Raw genomic sequence first — 20552 nt, forward strand, 5'->3', positions numbered from 1 at the left:
GTCAGCTTCGTGTCGGTATATGAGGGGTTGTGAAGTTGGCAACATATTATTAGATTTCTATAACACGACAGCTGTTCCACCACTTCTTAATACTAGGTGTAGTGCGATCCACGAACCATTTTGGAACTAGATAAGTAAAACAGAAAGTAAAAACGTTCGTGTTTATTTAGTAATCAAAAATAAATTTGATAAAAAGAAATCCACTGTGCGTGTTGCTCCTCTGCACTCGATCGTTGAAAATTATTATTATCAAAAGAAAGTGATGGTAAAGTCAATAAAACAATCGTTATCTTTACCTGTGATGAATCTGAACGACACTAAACGTTCAGTAGGAAAGAAAAATAAATATATTAAACTGTTACCGGACACAATACTCGGTATCAAATGCGGTCCATCGAATGTAGGGAAGACTAATGTTATGATTAATTTGTTATTGCAACCGAACGGGTTACGATTTGAGAATGTGTATGTTTACTCAAAATCATTGTCGCAGAAGAAATATATTGAACCAAAGAAGCTTTTCAAAACTATTAAAGAAATTAAATGTGAGTTTTACTCTGATCGTGAGCAAGTAATACCGCCAGAAAAAGCTCTAAGAAATTCCGTTTTTATTTTTGACGATGTAGCAAGCGACATACAGCAGCACATGAAGGACTACTTTTGTAGACGTCGACACCATATCGTGGATGTTTTTTTACTTATGTCAGACCTATTCCTGCATTCCCAAACAACTTATTAGAGACAACGCTAATTTCATTATTCTGTTTAAACAAGATGCAAGAAATCTTCGTCATGTCTACGATGATCTCGTAAACACCGATATGAGTTACAACCAGTTCACTGGTTTATATTATCGTTGTTGGTCGCAGTCAAAATTCAGCTTTCTCGTTATCGATAAGGATAGCGAAATAAGCAAAGGTCGATATCGAAATGGATTCGATATATATTATGAGATATAAATAACACAGTGTATGCATTAACGAACTCATTTTCGAATTGTTGAGTAGAGAAAGAACATCACGATGGCATCAAACAACAGAACTTGTAACGTGTATGTAACGCGACCATCATCACGGCATGATGTTGCTACTAAATCATATGTGAATGAAAAATGTTAGTTAGTACATATTACGTAACATCAACATCTGACGGAAATTTAAGTATTCATGGTAAACGGTTAAAGAACGTCGGCAATCCTATAAACATGGAAGATGCTTGTAATAAAAATTATGTGCTAAAAGCCGTTAAGGACAGTATTAATAAAGAAGAAATGCAACGTGACATTTTAGATCTTAGAAATGAAATAAATGACATATATGAACTAGAAGAGGATGCAATTGATTTTAAGAACAAAAGGCTGAAAGGAATAGCTCCAGCGATGAATGGAAACGAAGCAGTTTCGCTTGACACCATGCGTAAGCACACTAACCACGTGCAGAGAAATTTAGAGAAACGAGTTAACGATGTTGATGCACGCATAGAATACGTTGACTCTCTTTTACGTGATATTGTGGAAGATCATCTTCCTTTAACTGACAATAACCTCAACATGAACAACAAGAGAATATTGTGTGTGGCAGATCCAGAAGAGGAACAAGATGCAATATCGCTTTTACTTTTGGAAAAGCATACAAGAGGTAGACTACTACAACTGAATGACGATGGATCGATATATATGCAAAATAAACGAGTAACAAACGTCGGCAAACCTATCCATTCGACTGATGCGATTAATAAAGCATACCTGGAAAAACATTCAGCAGCGCGTGGAGAACTCGAAAAACTGAAGAATGAAATAATCAATCAACAGAAACTAAACGTTGATGTGGGTGGCACGTTGAGTATGTAAAATAAGCAAATTACTAACGTACATAATCCATTAAATGAGAAAGATGTTGCAAATAAAATCTTTGTAGAACAGTATGCGGCTACGCGGAGAGAAGTTTACGAGTTAAAACTTGTCATATCTAAACTTGAGAAAAATTATCTACCAGTAGAATCTAACGGAGAATTAAATAGGAAGAACAAATGAATTACAAATATTGATTCACCTATCCACGAGCAAGATATTGTTAACAAACAGTATTTAGAAACGTTTGCTACTGCAAAAGAAGAGTTTGAAGTGATGAAAAAGGAACTGCACAATAAACCATGAAAAGCTCTTTTTAAAATTAACAGTCTACCATCAAATCATTCACCAATATATATGCTACAAAATTGCCGATTTATGTATAAGCTTCCCTACACGGGTACACTAACACCGTTTACAGTTTCACGCAGTTCTCTGGTATATGCGATGATTAACCACGAGAACAATCCAATCGAATTAGAAGTAGGTGTATCAATTGCTGTAAAGGAAAATGATGAAATTCAATTTCGCCTAAAAATCCAGAACAATAGAATACTAACGATCTTCCGCTCCATATACTCTTTGAATATGCTATATATGAGTAAAACAATAGACGATACATTTCAGTTTAAAAAATGCAGGCGAACATAACGGAAAAATGTCGTGTAAAGTATAAACTAGCAAAATTAAGAAATGATGTAAAAAAATATAACTCTCTTAAAGCAGATATGGCTTTAAACCAACTAAAGTTAGAAGAAACTTTAAAACCAATAACTGAACCATTAAATAAACTGCAGCAGCTTACAGTTAACTCGAATGGATTAAATGCAAAGAAAACCCGAAAATTAAATCGTTATGTAATTGATGAAGAACAACCAGAATAAGAAGAAGAAGAAATTCTGGACAGAAAGGTTACGACTCTCCTGCAAAATTATCTTAACCCACAAATAAGACACAAAGTTGATAGAATATTTGGGGTTCGAGTAATTCATGGAGAACACTATTTAGGAAGTAAAAAGGTACTGTTTCGCGATAACAATCTCAAAATTGACAATTTTAACTATTCTTTAACTGAAGATCTCCTTGAATTACAATTTCAGAAAGATCCAGATGCACAGTTGTATGATGATAAGGATCTGTCAGCTTACAGTCATATATTAAGTTACACTAACGTGCACAGGGAACAGTATGACGCAGGCAAGCAAATGAGAGGCACAAAATCGCTCAAATTTCAAAAAATATCAAGCCATTAGTAGACGATGCAAAAGTGAAAAAAGGAAGGAGCACACCAAAATTTGTAAGTGTACACAAATACACACGTACAGGAAGAGGAACACAAGTAGCTAAGTGGAAAAATGAACAAAGAAATAAGATCAATTTAGTTCATTGGAATGATCCAAACAATATAGTGGAGAGACTGTAAAAGTTAATAGCATATAGAAGTGGAGGTCATTCCTCACACGAAAACGAAATCTTGTCAATCGAAGAAGAACTTCGAAAATCGAATTCGGCATTTGGATCATACCACTGGCTTCGTGTGCTACCAAAACTATTGCATCAATATAATAATCGAAAACTTCGTACGATTGTTGTGAAGCCTATAGACGTCACGAATAATCCACAACAACTTGCTACTTTGTACAAATTACGAGAAATGAAGAAAAAGAAGTCTCCTTATCCACCAAAATTTAAAGTAGGTGACACAGTAAGAATAAGTAAAATTAAGCGATATTTTAAAAAGGGCTATACTCCTAATTGGAGTAATGAATTATTTACTGTAAAAAGTAAAAAAACATTATCGAGAACTTACTTGCTTCATGACTATCAAAATAAACCAATATATGGAGCGTTCTATGAACAAGAACTGCAGAAGACAAAACGTCCTGAAATATACCTCATTTATAAAATTTTATGCAGAAAAACAACAAGGTATTAGTCTCTTGGTTAGGTTTCGACGCCACGCATAATTAATGGATTCCGAAGTAATATGTATTTTAAAAAATCAATAGTATGTACGCTAGTATAATATATATAAATACATTTTTAAAATTTTTACTCTGATGTCTGATAGATTTACCATCTTATACTGACCTCTCTCTATTGTTGCAGACTTCCATTGCTCAAGAAACAGTGCTGTTTGTTTTGATGATGACAACCTTGGACATTACCTCAAGCAAAAAGATATTTTCGCCTCAACTATGCAAAATTAATTCGAAACATTTATGTAACATGTATCTTAATAAATTATATTAAACAGAATTTAACTGAAGATAACCTCTTATATTTTTCCTAAAAAAGTTAGACTCCTTTCCTTCTTTCCTAAGAAAAAAGAAACCTAAATATATACATATAGCTACGGTTCTTTTCTTCCTACTCCTGTACGTATCTGTGTTAGTGCGACGTAAAAAAGTTCTCTTTAATTAGTTTGTCTTCCTAAGAGCAGAATAAAGAAAGCAAGAAAAAAAGATATTTACACTCACCTATAACGGTTCAAATTCTCCTCCTCCTCCAGGTTCTCCCACTTCTTATTCTTCTACTATATCGAAAGAAAAAGTTAATATAAAATTACATTTTTCCCAATCCTACAATAGATGATTTCTTGAAATTAAAATTGTTGAAACTCACTAATAATATCTTCGTCACTTTCATACGAGACCATCGCGGCATTTGCCTGGAGGGGAAGTGGTAAACCACGGAAAAGCATTTCGTGGACGGCTGAAGTGGGAGTCGAACCCACCTCTTCTCAGTTTACCTCCCGAGGCTGAGTGGATCCCGTTCCAGCCCTCGTACCACTTTTCAAATTTTTTGGCAGAGCCGAGAATCACGCTAACCACTACACCTCAGAGGCGGCCCATGAATACTGTTCCACTATTAATGTTTTATGTAATTATTTATTACAATATAGGGGGCATATCACTTTTCCGATTACCATATCATACTGGGATTACTAGCTTAAAGCTATACTTGAAAGTTGTCCATTATGAAGTGTATCCTAGTTTTAAATACCAATGCAACTGACATCTATAATAAAGGCTACGTACATTTCACAAATAGCAGTAAAATACTGCATTCACCATGCTTGGTGTACATTTGACCGAAATGGGTGACTTTTCGGGGTTACGTTTCCTTGGCGGTAGGCCTTCTTTGTAAATGAGATGGGAAATTAAATATGGTTGAAACGGCATTTGCCAGTAACCGCCGTTGGTCATTAGTTGCATATATGTAGCCTACATATCTTCGAAATGTACAGGGCGTAAGAGACTGTATTTTGTGGAATACCATTTATCTCTTTTCGTCCTCGCAACCTATTGTTCCGTTAATTCCTTTTTCTTTAAAGGGAATCTGAAACATAACCCGATAAATAATCAGTTTTCCGCTATGTAAGCATTAAAATGGATTTAATTACAAACAGAAATTACAAAAAAAGGTCTCGGCTATCATTCAGTAATATCAAATACAGTATAAAAATACTGTATTTGGTAATACTTACTTAAAATACTATATATCCTTGGTTTTATGACTCCGATTAGTACAACCGTACGCTGAGCATACGGCTGGCATTCTTGAAAGCGAGAATTTATCTTTTCACTTCTTCAAAACTTACGGAAACAACCGTTAACATGGCTCCTGTTTATCAATTTGCTTCCGCAGGGAGCGCTGATTTTAGGCATACAGCCCCTCTATCTTATTCTAGCTCGTTGGTCATATATTTATTAATGATAATTGTAGTTGTAGCGCTTATATAGATTCAAAATCTCGAAAAGAGAACTTTTGGAATTTCACTAGGGAAACAAAGCTATTTGTGAGCCCACAATGTCATACTTATTGAATGAATAAAACTTGGGTAGCACCTGTGTGACTGGTGTTCTCCTCGGTTCACGAGATATCATCAAATAAAATTTTGTGGATTGGCAAGGAGTCTTGAAATTGAAAAGCTAATTGCAGAATAAGATAGCGAGAAGTTGTGCATATGGCATTCAAACTTGCTCGAAGCAAGAACAAAATGTACTGTAATAGTATGAACATTTAAGATTCCTATAATCTCTGTCTCAGCGGCACGTGGCTCAGACCCATTTTGGACTAGATTAGTAAATTAAAAAGAAATAACGGTGTAAAAATATATTATTATGAAGGTCATTTCAGTTGAAGTTGGATTTCAAATATATGATTGAATTTCAGTAAATTAATTGTGCCAGTCTACTGACGGATCTTACACATTTTTATACGGTATGCAAGTCTGCAGACTGGAGAGTATTCACGCAATTTCCTTTTCATTTCCTGTGTCGTTTAGTACATCACATTTGCAGTTATTGTCCATTTTCCAATTCGCTCAATGGTATTTTATTTTTCGGATGTCTACTGGAACATGCTTTTAGTATACACTGAGTTTTTGTGTGTGTTCCACGGTATATAGAGTGCTATTGACTGTATACTTTCAGTTCTATCTGTTCAGCTGGAAAGGGTAAGCGAACAGGCATGTCAGTGTATCTCATGGTACACTAAAGAGACTATTTGGTTTCCGTTGACAGTCATTGATTGAACGAAAGAGAGGAGAAATTTTGTAACATTTTTGTTTTATCGTACTTGTGTTTTAATCTGTTTCGTGTGTAAATATTTGTGGACTTAAAACTAGATATGGAGAGAACGCCGCGATATGATACGGTAAGGGAGTTAACTATAGTAGGGCATACCATTTCAACTTTCACAATGGCCATCCTTATCAGTTGGAGGTCATTTAAGAGTAATAGTTTTTGCGTGAATGTTATTTCTTTCCATATTTATTAATCTGAGGGATATTCCAGGAGTATTGTAAAGTACACTGGTGTGTAACTCTATGTTTACGTTATACGACTTTTCAAGTGTTAGGCCCTTATCACATGAAGTCTTCGTGACAGTATCATTATTATTATTTGTATAAATCGTAAGCATTTGTATGATAATTTTGATAATTACAGCATCAGCTACCTGGGCCACCAGATGACAGTTCTCAAGCCCAAGCAGTTAACTTGACAGTTGTACTCCCTCCTGACCCAGTACACCAGGGTGAAATGATGGGAATTGGAATACCATCTGCTACTCGTCATGGAGGAGCTATGGTAAGAAGATAAAATTTAATAGTTTTTAATCTTTTTTTGTCTTCATATTCTTAAGAATTAAAAACAACTATGGGCCTATTAATTACCACCTGCTGTCAGTGTTGAAAAATATGCGAGAATATGGCTTGCTAAATTCTGCTCTGACATCCTGCAGAGAGGGTCTATCCCTCGGCTTATGAAACGGACAAAGATCATTAGAAAATCTAACGATCAACCCAAAAATTACCGTCCAGTTGCTCTTCTGAGCATAGTATACAAACTTCTAGAAAGGCTAATCTATGACAGAATTAGTTCAGTCATTTTTCAGAATTTGCCTGTTGAACAAGCAGGGTTCCAACCAAACCGTAGCTGTACAGATCAGGTTTTGTCACTAAAAACATTTATTGAAAACCTCTGTGGCATTTATTGATTTGACTGCAGCTTATGATACTGTGTGGAAACAAGGACTTATCTGGAAACTACTACGTGTTTTGCCATGTAAGAAGATTGCACGGCTTATTGATAGCATGCTGACCAAGAGGAAATTTCGTGTAATACTGGGAAATGGCACTAGCAGTGAGAAAACTCTAAACAATGGTCTTCCCCGAGGTTCTGTATTAGCTCCTCTGTTTTTCAACCTGTACATAGCTGATATACCTGAAACTAGCTCTAGGAAATTTGGATATGCTGATGATTGGGCTCTGGCAGTACAAGATCAATTCATGGAAAACACTGGCAGATGATTTTACCACCTTGGGACAGTACTTTTGCAAATGGAGATTACAGCCGAATCCAAATAAAAGTGAAGTTACATGTTTTCACCTCAGCAACAAAATGGCCAATCGTGAACTGAAGATTCAATTTGAGAACACTTGTCTTGCCCACAACAGATATCCGCAATATCTAGGGATTGCTCTTGACAGAACTCTGTCCTTCAAGAAACATCTTCAGAATACAGCTGCTAAGTTACGATCAAGAAACAGCATCTTACAGAAGTGTGTGGAACCACCTGGGGATCATTAGTATCTACCCTACGGTCTTCAGCTCTTGGTCTTGTGTACTCTGCTGCAGAATACTTCTCATCGATATGGCTGAACAGCAGTCACACCAAATTAATTGACACTCAGCTGAATCACACTATGCGTATATCAGGGACAATTAGATCTACTCCCACTTTCTGGCTGCCTGTTCTATCCCATATTCCACCACCTCACCTCCGTCGAGAAAATGCTCTCCTACAAGATTATAAGAAAATAACTAACAACAGTCAATTGCCAATCCATGGTGACATTAATGATGCTCTTATTAACAGGCTAAAATGTAGACACCCACCTGTTAGAACAGCCAGAAACCTAGCAGACACTCCAGTGCTCCATCCGAATATCACTATCTACCATGGCTGAAAAACAAACCAGAGGGTTTTGATCTTCCACGAAAGACCTGGACAACCATCAACAGGATTTGGACTGGCCATGGCAGATGTGCCGACTCCCTCCATAAATGGGAGTACTTAATTCGGCAGCGTGCAGTTGTGGTGCCGTGAAGCAAACAGTTCAGCACATTGTGGAGCAGTGTCCTCTCACTGCCTATCAGGGAAGCCTAAGAGACTTTTTCCTGCTCTCACCCTTGTGTGTTGACTATGTAAATAATTTGAACCTGTAAATACTTCAAACTGTAAATATTATGTATTACTATTGTATTTATATGTAATGTGATGTGTTAGCCATACGCTAAATAATAATAATAGGGGAACATAAACTCAGTGATAACCTTTTGACCTTATAAAATGTTAGAAATAAGTAATAATCCAAATTGAAAGTTTGAGGGAGAAACCTAGAACCACTAAAACATTAAGTTATCTGGAGAAAATTACAGTTAGTTTAAAGGGCTATTTATGAAGGGTAAATATTAAGGCATGAATTAATGAATGAAGTCTTGTTTAAGTTGTGGTGTTGTCTTTTCTAAGAGTGGCCTGTGCCATGATGATGATTGCTAGGTTATGCTTGTCATTAAAATGATGGTGGTGAATTCTTGTGGAATATCAAGAGTATTGGCTTGGGCATTAGTTTAATGCAGTCTCAGTCCTGTAGTATTTGAAGGTGTTCAAATACATCAGCTTAGTGTTGGTAGATTTACTGGCACATAAAAGAATTCCTGTGGGACAAAGTTCCGGCACCGCTGCGTCTCCGAAAAATTTGAGAGTATTATTGGCACCCTTTTTAGAGATAGATTTACACCCTAGTGCTGAATCTGTAGACCTCGGCAGTCTTCTAGATTTGTATTGGCAACCTTTGAACACAAACTATGAATCGCCTATGCATTGCTGTGCGACATCTTGCGTACACTTTACGTACCAGTACTGTTGTTGTTTACACAGCAAAGCCAAACTATAGAATTCATGCTAGGAACAAGATTCACATCGAGAAATGTTATATAACGTGTGTTATATTACCTCACTCATTTCCGCAGTTTGCCTCTTCAGTGACACCTACGCTGTGTATAACAGCTGTTGGGGGAGGTGTAGAGGATCAAACCAGCCTTTGGGCTGAATACCCAACATACATATTATCGATTCAATTCAGTTTTAATTTCCATTCAGTTGGCATTACTACCAGAACTGGGAGAGCTCCTTCCTTACTCCTCACCACCGTACACAAATATTTCGCTAAAAGGTGTGCCTATAATAGTTAGTAAAGAAAGTAACATTATTATTGTAGGACCGATTAGGGGCATGCAGCTTTGAGTTTGTATCCGGGAGATAGTGGGTTCGAACCCTACTGTCGGCAGCCCTGAAGGATGTTTTCCATGGTTTCCCATTTTCTCACCAGGCAAATGGTAGGGCTGTACTTTAATTAAGGCCATGACCGCTTTCTTTCCACTACTAGGCCTTTCCTATCCCATTGTCACCATAAGACCTATCTGTGTCGGTGCAACGTAAAGTAAATTGTTTTTAAAAAACATTTTTTAAATTTCTGTTTGACCCGCAAGATGAATACATATTGGTACCACATGCAGCGCATGCATCTAGCTGTGGCATGACTGTCATTTATTTCTTTCTTAGATGCTTTACCTAAAGCGCTCATATTGGCGTAATTGCTTCCAACAAGCTGTAGCAAAATGCACAACTCTGGAACTGTGGTTGTTTGGCGACGTATATATATGCCATTATCGCCATTGTTTTCTTAACAGCTTTTTTAAATTATTCTGCACACATCCTGCCTAGTAATAATAATAATAATAATAATAATAATAATAATAATAATAATAGTATGGCCTAGGCTACCATGTACAGACGTGTAAATTTGATGCCATCTGGCTGTCTGCTCGTTAATTTTGACGTTCCATTTTACTCTAGGCCTACTAGTGACAAGACCATTGCTCTGACGTGTCAGGGGTGTTTAGCAAAGAACTTCTCAAAGGGCATGCTTGAGAATGAAATTCTTGTGCTTAATAGCTTTTTGGAGTATAGGCTCTATAGCCTACACCAGGCCGTAAAATCAAAAGGTAGTAGCCACTCTAAATACTTCAGTCATTACGAAGTATAATAATAGTTATACAGTATCATTCCTCGTTTTTAGTTTAGCTTCTTTTACACAGGAAAAATATTAAAACTAGATGGCATCTATTTACAATATTTGTACACTGCGAGATTAGTCGTATCATTGAATTTACTTTTAACTGGAAAAGGTGTTTTAAGTCTTCAAGTCTTCACCTTTTCTTTTCAGTGCCGGGCTGAGTGGCTCAGACGGTTGAGGCGCTGGCCTTCTGACCCCAACTGGGCAGGTTCGATCCTGGCTCAGTCCGGTGGTATTTGAAGGTGCTCAAATACGTCAGCCTCGTGTCGGTAGATTTACTGGCATGTAGAAGAACTCCTGCGGGACAAAATTCCGGCACATCGGCATCTCCAAAAACCAAAATAGTAGTGAGTGGGACGTAAAGCCAGTAACATTATTTTTTTTCAGTAATCACAGGCTGAGTAGTTGAGGTGGTAGAGCGCTGGCCTTCTGAGCTCAAGCTGGCAGGTTTGACCATGGTTCAGTCTGGTGGTATTTGAAGGAGCTCAAATACGCCATTCTCATGTCTGTAAGTTTACTGGCATGTTGAACTTCTGCAGGACATATTCCTGGTACCTCGGCACCTCCGAAAGCCATGAAAGTGGGACATATAAACAATTATTATTATTATTATTATTATTATTATTATTTATTAGCTGCCTCTGTGGATCAGTGGTAGAGTGTCGGCCTCCGGATCCCAAGATAGCGGGTTCAAACCCGGCAGAGGTAGTCGGATTTTTGAAGGGCGGGAAAAAGTCCATTCGACACTCCATGTCGTACGATGTCGGCATGTAAAAGATCTCTGGTGACACATTTGGTGTTTACCCAACAAAATTAATTAAATCTCAGCCATAGACGCCCAAGAGAGTTCCGGTTTACTCGGTCTGCCATCTAGTGGGGGACTAGAGTAAAACGGAATGTCGAAATTGACGAGCAGACAGCCAGATGGCGTCAAATTGAAATGTCTGCACACGGTAGCTGAGGCCATACGATTATTATTATTATTATTATTATTATTATTATCGTAATCATCACCGAACAGGGAAGTGAACTGACTTCAACACCATTACAGGCTTTTTTTTTATTTTTTCAAAGGGGCATGTGTATGTGTTACAATGGGCTCATGATTTACTTCATAGTTTAAAAAAAAGGTACCAGTAAATTACTTCATATTAGCCCTTTTATAAAAGGATAGAAGATATATTTTTTTCTCTATGGCAGTTACATAATTGCTATAGTTTGAAGCACATGTTTTTTGCAAATTTGCAAAATCTTGAAGATTTTTTACGAAATTTTGCTCAAAACTATTCATCGTTAAGCAAAACTGCGAGATAATTGACAAAAATATGTGGAATCTGTGTGATCCTAGAAGCATAATGAAAAGTGATTTAGGAAATGAAGTCTCTTATCTAATAAAACAAATTCCCATCATTTGAGAATTTTCAACATGAGATTATCTGGAACCACACAAAGTGTTTAGGGTTCTGGTTGGTATTTCATGTAGAGCAGGTGAAGATATTGTCACTACCATTCTTCTTTCCCTAAAATCAGAATATGGGCAATTTGCGGAAGCTTCAGCAAAGACTTTATGGATCCCAGTCAGTAATGTTGATAGTGGGAGTTCATTTTCATCATACGGTATTGTAATATAATATCTGACAGGAGATCAGCTCTGACTCCCAGTAATATGGAACTCATGGTATCTCTGTCTTTTCAGACTGATTTGTAAAATAATAGTGATAACGGTGTGTGGCCTTCAGAGAGGCGTTGTGCAGGTCTTTCTAGTTGACACAGTACAGACAATGGCACAAACACGCACCCACCAAGCCAGAGGAATTAACTAATGAAATTTAAAATCCCTGACTCAGCCGGGAAAAGACCCTGTGACCTCTTGGACCAGTGGCCAGCATGCTAACCATTTAACCATGGAGCCGGACCATTTGTAAATTACATACGTAGGCTAGGCCATACTTCTGAATGCGGGAGGATCATTCTTTTTTTGCAAATATCCATGCTTTATGTGCAATACACATTTTCAGCAGAAGCATAACTCTCATGTTTCTTATACATAGGCTATGTAAAATAAAAATACAATGTTTTACTGCAAATATCCTATGAAATATCTTTTGGTTTAACATTTTATTGCTGAAAAGTTGAAGTAAAATTTTTCAAAATTATTGACAAAATTAAATAGCAAAAAATACTTCAAAATAACTTTTCTAAAATGATGAAATTATGCAAAAAAATTCATCACAAATAGGTGCTTCTAGTCATCTGCTATATATAAAGCAGAATGTTTGTCTGTCTGTTCCTTATATAAATCTATACAGTTTCACCAATCTAAACCAAATTTTGTATACTTAACCTTTTAGGACATTGCAGGCAGTAGCGTAGCCATTATTGCAGTTCTTTTTGTGGTTGGGGAAGGGTCATTACGGTAGGTCTTCATCTAGTTTATTTTTGTGGGTGTCCAAACTTCCAGAGAGTTTTGGTGGTATGGAATACCTTATAAGTAAGTGAGTGTCCTTGGCTCCTAGTAAGCGTGATGGATTCATGCGAATTCTGGAATCTAATAATAATATACATTATTTGCAGAATGCTTAATAAAAGTCCATTTGTTAAAACTCCTGGCGTGTCGGGACTCTTGGACGTTCCCAATCCCACTCCCCCTCTTCTCTGGATACGCTCTTGTCTTCATCTATTATTCCCTTCCCATCATAGCCAAACTGCAGCATTTCATATATTCCGAATATAAGTGAAATGAATGCAAAATAAATAGTTTGAGTAAAAATGCAATATTCTGGTTTAGAATAAATACAACTATTTTATTGTAATGATGGTCATGTGATAAGCTATAAGAAGTGACATAAAAGGAATATAATATATACACACACACATAGCCTATAGAATGTAAGGGGTACCGGTATAAACCAAACCAAACCCCATGGCGCAACAGCCCCGAAGGGGCATGGCCTACCAAGCGACCGCTGCTCGGCTCGAAGGTCTGCAGATTACGAGGTGACGTGTGGTCAGCACGACAAATCCTCTAGGCCATTATTCTTGGCTTTTTAGACCGGGGCTGCCATCTCACCGTGAGATAGCTCCTCAATTGTAATCACGCAGGCTGAGTGGACCTCGAGCCAGCCCTCAGATTCAGGTAAAAATCCCTGACCTGGCTAGGAATCGAACCCGGGGTCTCCGGGTAAGAGGCAGGCACACTACCCCCTACACCAGAGGCTGACTGGGGTACTGGTACGCATATAGATAATTTCTAAATTTGAAAAGAAAAATACATGTCACAACATGTGCTAGGTAGGGTTTACCTTGTCTTATTAGTTTCCCTTGCAAGCCTGGGATACAGAATATAGTAGTAATAAAGGAACAGTTTTGTGATGGTAATATACGTATGGACAATTTATATTTTTTTTGTCAGTTATTTAATTAATGTTCCACTAGTTGCAAATCGAGGCTTGTGGCGACGTTTAGTAAATTCACAGAGTCTTGCAGACTGAATGCTGAAAGGCATAACAGTCTGTGATGATAATATATGTATGTATTTAATTAATTACTTAGGCATGATCAGTGGCGAACAGCGTCTGTATTCAGCTTCTAGGTGCTGATTTAGGAGGTATGTGCTGTAATTTCATGTTTATGATTATCCGCCCTGCCCCCGCCTGATGGCTTTCTCACTTGGGCACTGCGTCTTTCCATCCTTTTGTCTTCAAATTACGTATTATGCAATAGAAGGGGAGCGCAGGTAGTGAGGGGGCACTGAACTTGTTTACTATCGCAGTCAAGCTATTGCCTACTCCCAAAACTGTATCCCTTTGCTCCGAAAAGTATGTTTCACAGGTTTCAAGAAGATGATTGTATATTGGTTTGTAACATTGTTCTTGACTGCTACAAGTAATATTTATCCTCATACCCTTACACTCTGTATATCAGTACATTGTTTAAGAACAAGCAGTTTGCCTCTAAGAAAGAGAAAGTCTTTGAGCACTACGTCCATAACGCTTCACAACCTCGCCAATATCCACATTGACATCTCTATGGGACTGCCATGAGTGCAAGAGCCGTCAGCCTTTTCTCACCGGTTTTACTCCTCAAATATGTCTTTAGCCTCTTCAGCGTGGAGAAGCTTCTCTCCACAGATGCTGTAGTTAGTGGAATAACAGCCAGGATTGTAATGAGAGTAGCAAAGTTTGGAAGTGTTCTTGTCGATTACTTTTAGAACTTCAATCACGGTCTTTGATTTTCTGGTGAGATTCTGCAATTCAGCTTCCATAAATGGCACTCCATCTCTAAAATATGTTTGTTTGCATTTTCAAGATCGCTTTCTTAAAATTCAATCTCCTTCATAATGTCACCAAAATCTTTCTTAACTGCATATTGTGGCAATAGACACTCCAAACTGTAAAGTTTCTTTGTTGTTTGAAAACATCCTTTTAAGGGTAGCAGATATCTCATCCAGATATGGAATAAATAGTGTATGTCTGTAGTAGTCCTCAGGCGGAGCTGGCTTCTTCATTGCTTCGAAATATCTGTGTTCTCTTTTTGGAATTGATGGAGAAACACCAACATGTGATGAGATCTCCCCGAATTTTCAGCCTGTTTTCGTATCTCCATGAAGAGTTCAACTTCTTCAACTTTAGATATGGCTAGAGAGATCTAAAGACTCCGTTTGAAGAAACTTAGACAACTTGTTATTAAAAGATATTTGCTCATTGTAAGATAAGTTGTGATGAATGAAAAGCTGCGTAAACTAGAATGAAGACCTGATGCTTTGGTTTTTGAAGACTGGACGTGATCTGTTGCTATTTTTTCCAAGGCTTGTTCAATGCATGGGAATGACTTGGAGAATACAGAGACAGTGTCATGTCATTCTACCCATCTAGTGTCACAGTACTTGAGAATCATAGAGTACCGGGCGAGTTGGCCGTGCACGTAGAGGCGCGTGGCTATGAGCTTGCATCCGGGAGATAGTAGGTTCGAATCCCACTATCGGCAGCCCTGAAAATGGTTTTCCGTGGTTTCCCATTTTCACACCAGGCAAATGCTGGGGCTGTACCGTAAGGCCTCGGCTGCTTCCTTCCAACTCCTAGGCCTTTCCTATCCCATCGTCGCCATAAGACCTATCTGTGTCGGTGCGACGTAAAGCCCCTAGCAAAAAAAAAAAAAGAATCACAGAGTTAGCTTTACCATCAGATTCAAGCTCTTTCCGTAGGATGTGTGTCCAAGATTTGAGCCAGGGCCTTCGGACCAAAGGCAAGCATTCTATCCATTTAGCAACAAAGCTGGGCTTTAATTTTCTAAACCCTAGACTACAGTACCATTTCCACTGAACAGATGTTTAGTATTGGCAGAGGCCAGGGCAGTGGGTTGTGAAACAGCCTTGACAACACAGCAGACTACTCTGGTGGCTCAAAATGCTTAAGGCTTGACGTTCAGTAAACCGACTGTTGAAAAGGGGTAACCTAAGCCTTTTGGTGCCCATGTCTTGATCCCAGCATATGCACTGAATGAAGTCAACAATAGTTATAAATTTATCAAATATAGAAACTATGCTGATACTAGAATGACTTTATTAGTCACATTATTATATGGCAACCTGGTGCTGTGTTCGAATCGACAGAAAGTTTAAATCTAAGAATTTCATTTTTTGTCCGTATTGAACTGAGAATGTAAGATAGGTAACTTAAAGGGTCCACCTTTTCAATACAAATAAATGTTATAATGTTTATGTACAACATATTTTTACTTGGAACTAGTTTCAACGCTATTTAGCATCATCTTCAGCCAAAATGTGAGAAATAGGCATAGGTGTATACATGTAGACATGTACATTACACAAAATGTTACAGCATTATGATTAAATAAGAGTAAAAGAGACATAAAATAGTGTATTACAAGGTCAGAAAATGTTAGTCATCAAAATGGTCCATGAAGGGTGAATCAAAACTGTACAAACATGAGTTAGGACTCAAAAACATAATCCTCCAAAAAACGTACAACACAACAAAAACATGCAGAAGTTTGAGATGAACTTGGCATTGAAGATACAAATTTTTCAGACACTCTTCCATTAAATGTCGCCTGCAGCAAGTGTAGTATAAACATAAGTTAGGAATTCAAATTTTTAGATACTTTAACTGCCAAGTTCATCTCAATCCTAATTTAAAAAAAATGTTATATACATTTTGAGACAATTGTTTGTTGAATCCTAACTTATGTTTATACTACACTCGTGGCAGGCGACATTTAATGGAAGAGTGTTTGAAAAATTTGAATCTTCAATGCCAAGTTCATCTCGAACTTCCGCGTGGTTTTGTTGTGTTGTATGCTTTTTGGAGGATTATGTTTTTGAGTCCTAACTCATGTTTGTACAGTTTTGATTCACCCTTCATGGACCATTTTGATTAACATTTTCTGACCTTGTAATTCACTATTTTATGTCTCTTTTACTCTTATTTAATCATAATGCTGTAACATTCTGTGTAATGTACATGTCTACACGTATACGCCTATGCCTATTTCTCACATTTTGGCTGAAGATGACGCTAAATAGCGTTGAAACTAGGTTCCAAGTAAAAATATGTTGTAAATAAACATTATAACATTTATTTGTATTGAAAAGGTGGACCCTTCAAGTTACCTATCTTACGTCGACAGAAAGTAGCGAAAATTCAACACGTAGAGCGACTGTCTGTTAGACTCTGATTCCCTGTGGGTGTGTAACCCTCAAGATTAGTCTCGTTCTATGGTTTGTAACCCCGGAGCCAGTACTAGTATATGGTAGTCAGTGTCAGTGGCATATTTATGGGGGGATATGGGGGATACTTCTTTTGTGTAAAATTCATCCCAAATACACTGGAGCATCGGAAGTTTGTCCCACAGGAGTTTTTTAACGTATCAGAAGCCAGTGACACAGATCTGTTACAATTACAACACCCTTTTAAGGGCCACCGACCCAAGTCTGGCTTTGAACCTGCAAACTCCGACTCAGGACAGCGACTCAACCACCTGAGCCACATGAAAAGGCGGTGCTTGTACTTACTGTTATAAATAGATACAGTTATTATATTTCTAAGGTTTTATCAGGAGCATTTATGATGATGATGATTGTTGTTGTTTAAAGGGGCGTAACATCTAGGTCATCAGTCCCGAGGAGCACTTATTAAGATGTATATTTTCCAACTGTCCTAAATGCACGAGATTGGACGGAAGAATAGAACTTGCGCATGCATCTGCAAACATATTTTGCTAATACATGCTAGAGCTGCTGTTAGAATAAAATACTTTTTCATAACTTACACATGGTTTTGGCTTTTTTATGACAAAATGAGGAATTAACGTGCAGCTCACAATCCTGTCAGTCTTCCCAACAATTGTGACCATGTTGTGCCAGGGCCCTTGGGACGTTGTTTCCAGGAACCGAGGTACAAAAGCTGACACGATGTTGTAAGCTTGTAACTGCTTCTGGCCATGGCCTCTATTATCTCGTTGGTCACATTCTGGCCCCCTACAGAGTAATCACTTGCTAATTGCTTTTTTCCTCATCTCTTGACATTTGTCAACACGTGGTTATATTTCCAATACTGAAGTCTCTACAGGGGAATATCTCCGCGCTTCACAATACTTGGTGCTTTCTTTTCATTCAAGCTCCTTCAAGCAGTGTGGACATGGAGAATTATGTATGGCCCTACTGAGCCTTGATGGTAGATTTTTTGTTGCTGCGTTAATTTTTCAGCATAAATTCTTAATTTTTCATTTGTTCGTATCTTACGTAAAACAACAGCTGATCCTCGCTCTAGTTTCAGGAAATCTTTGGGAACCCCTCTTCCCTAGCTACACCAGTGCCTGCAGGTAACACTGTCTACAAGAAATGTACACATTGTTTGTCATTCACTAGATTTAGACCCTTCAGCAAATTAGCATTTAGGGTAATATAGTGGAAATATCAGATTTGTCATACAAGGATGAGACAAAGCTCATTTTAAGCCTCACAACGTGAGGAACAAATTTCAGTGTGTCCCACAGGAACCCCAAAAACTGCGTTTTAAGGTCCTAAAACCAAACGTTTTTGAGTTATTGGCACCACTCTACCCCCGCTGTAGGAATGAGATCAAGAAATAACTGGCCGTTACCATAGCAATCAATGTGTTTCATCTGATAGAAAGCCTTTTTATGTGTATAAAATTGTAGTAAACCATTCAATACACATTTCAATCCCTGAACAAAAATGATCAGATGTAACCTTATCACAGTGTTCGGCCTACGAGTTTTCTGTATACCTGCAAAAGATGTTACAGTGATTTTTGTGCCATGGTCAGTAGTTATAATACCAATATAAATGGTCCGTTTTTGGACATTATAAATTTTCCAGCTAACTCATTCCTGGTTGCCAGCGTTTCGCCCTCATGTGCTAGGTTGGTCTCATCAATTGGTACCTAGCATACCTACCAAGACGCTGGCTAGTGTATACTGTGGAGACCACTGCGTTAGACTACTTACAGCCAACGGCAGTGCCAATGCACTATGAGAGACTGTCTCTTTACCAAAAATTGATACCTGTTTGGCTATCAGATGATACCTAGCACACAAGGGCGAAACGCTGGCAACCAGGAATGAGTTAGCGGGAAAATTTATAATGTCCAATAACGGACCATTTATATTGGTATTATTGATATTATAAATTTACTCATTCGGGACAAATATTTCAGATTCCCTGTAGGAATCAACATCTATATCATGGTCAGTAGTTTTCGTGCCTATGCCACAGGTCTCTTTTAATGTAATATTATATATCATGCTATATTTAAACATTATCACAGTCAAAAAAACTTCAATAATGTTTACTGATTGCTTTTATAAAAGTAATACATGTTAATGTATAATTTGGAGCTTTAGTATGTGTTGTTACAGTTCATTGCTGTTATAGGGGAAGTCGGCAGTTATCTCATTTACAGCAATACAATCACGTGTACTGTTGCACTTTATTAGGTGGTTTCTTGCTACTCATTTAACTACCTATAATTTGCCATGCACACAAACGGAAATATAAATTAGGAGCTTTATTCTGACAATAATTGAAACAGAGGTGCCAACTATTACGAATTGTCCATAATTATTACAGATTTCACTTCGCGATTAGGGCATTATGGTCAAAGGGGAAATTATTACGGAAAAGCAAAATTGTCACGATAAAAATTAATTTCTTCGAAAAAAGGAAAGAAGTAAAAAATGTTCAATCCCTTAGAGCAGGGCCTCTCAGGGTGCATGCGCGTGGTGCATGCACTGTGCACGGTGCAAAAGACGACTTGGCTTGGTTGACCAGAGTGCAGACCCCCCCCCCCCACTCCTCGATTTGGAGCAATAGCGTTTACTCTCTCTTTCCTCACGCCTGTCTCGCTCGCTCCGCCTGTCTCCCTCCGCCCCACTTGCGCCGTAGCGCTCCATATCTGGGCTGAGTTGAGCCGAGTAGAGCCGAGCTTAACCGAGTAGCCCAGAGACGAAGCGTTCATCCGAGCCATGCCGAGCGGCACCGATGCACAGTGCACGGAGCTCTTGCGCCTCAACCTGCACGCGTGAGATTTTGGGCGTTTGAGAGGCCCTGCCTTAGAGCATTACTGGTCAACCCTCCTCGTTTCAATGTTTGTAAGTTGGCAACTAAGCATATTTGGCAGTTATTTGGTCGTCACTTCGTTTTGTGTCCTGCGAGTGTTGTGAAATCACTGCCAGCTACATTGATATACGCTGCTCTCTTAGCTAGAATGACGCGGAAATGATGTATCAAGTCGGCCGTGAGGTAGGCTCTACTCCTTGCTCTGCTGTTCTCGAGTGCACGGTATGTTGTGTGCGTAGAACAAGTGGTATATTTAGCGCACTTCAATTCTAATTATCCTAGACGTTGATTCGAAAAGTAGTGATAGGTTTTGTGAAATGAAGCGGAGCAATTGTCAAATTGCATCTTCTAAGAAGACATCAGTGTTACACAAAGAAATGGCCGTGCTTACTTGCCTCACGTGTTAGTGAAAACCACGTGTTCTGCTGTGTGTGTTCGTGTGATTTCTCTGT

General features: G+C 38.2%; 1 protein-coding gene across 2 annotated transcripts in view; it reads left to right on the forward strand.

Moving 5' to 3' along the window:
- The first annotated feature begins 6301 nt into the window (after positions 1–6301).
- Ndfip (Nedd4 family interacting protein) overlaps positions 6302–20552 on the forward strand; it is a 64994-nt gene continuing 50743 nt past the window's right edge. The window contains exons 1-2 of one of the 2 annotated variants that reach the window (XM_067143215.2): positions 6302–6511; positions 6805–6945. In XM_067143215.2, coding sequence (XP_066999316.1) covers positions 6485–6511; positions 6805–6945 — 168 coding nt within the window. In that variant the 5' untranslated portion in view covers positions 6302–6484. The other variant, XM_067143216.2, reaches the window with a different exon arrangement.

This window comes from Anabrus simplex, chromosome 3 (genome assembly GCF_040414725.1).
Source record: "Anabrus simplex isolate iqAnaSimp1 chromosome 3, ASM4041472v1, whole genome shotgun sequence".
Classification (NCBI taxonomy): Eukaryota; Metazoa; Arthropoda; class Insecta; order Orthoptera; family Tettigoniidae; genus Anabrus; species Anabrus simplex.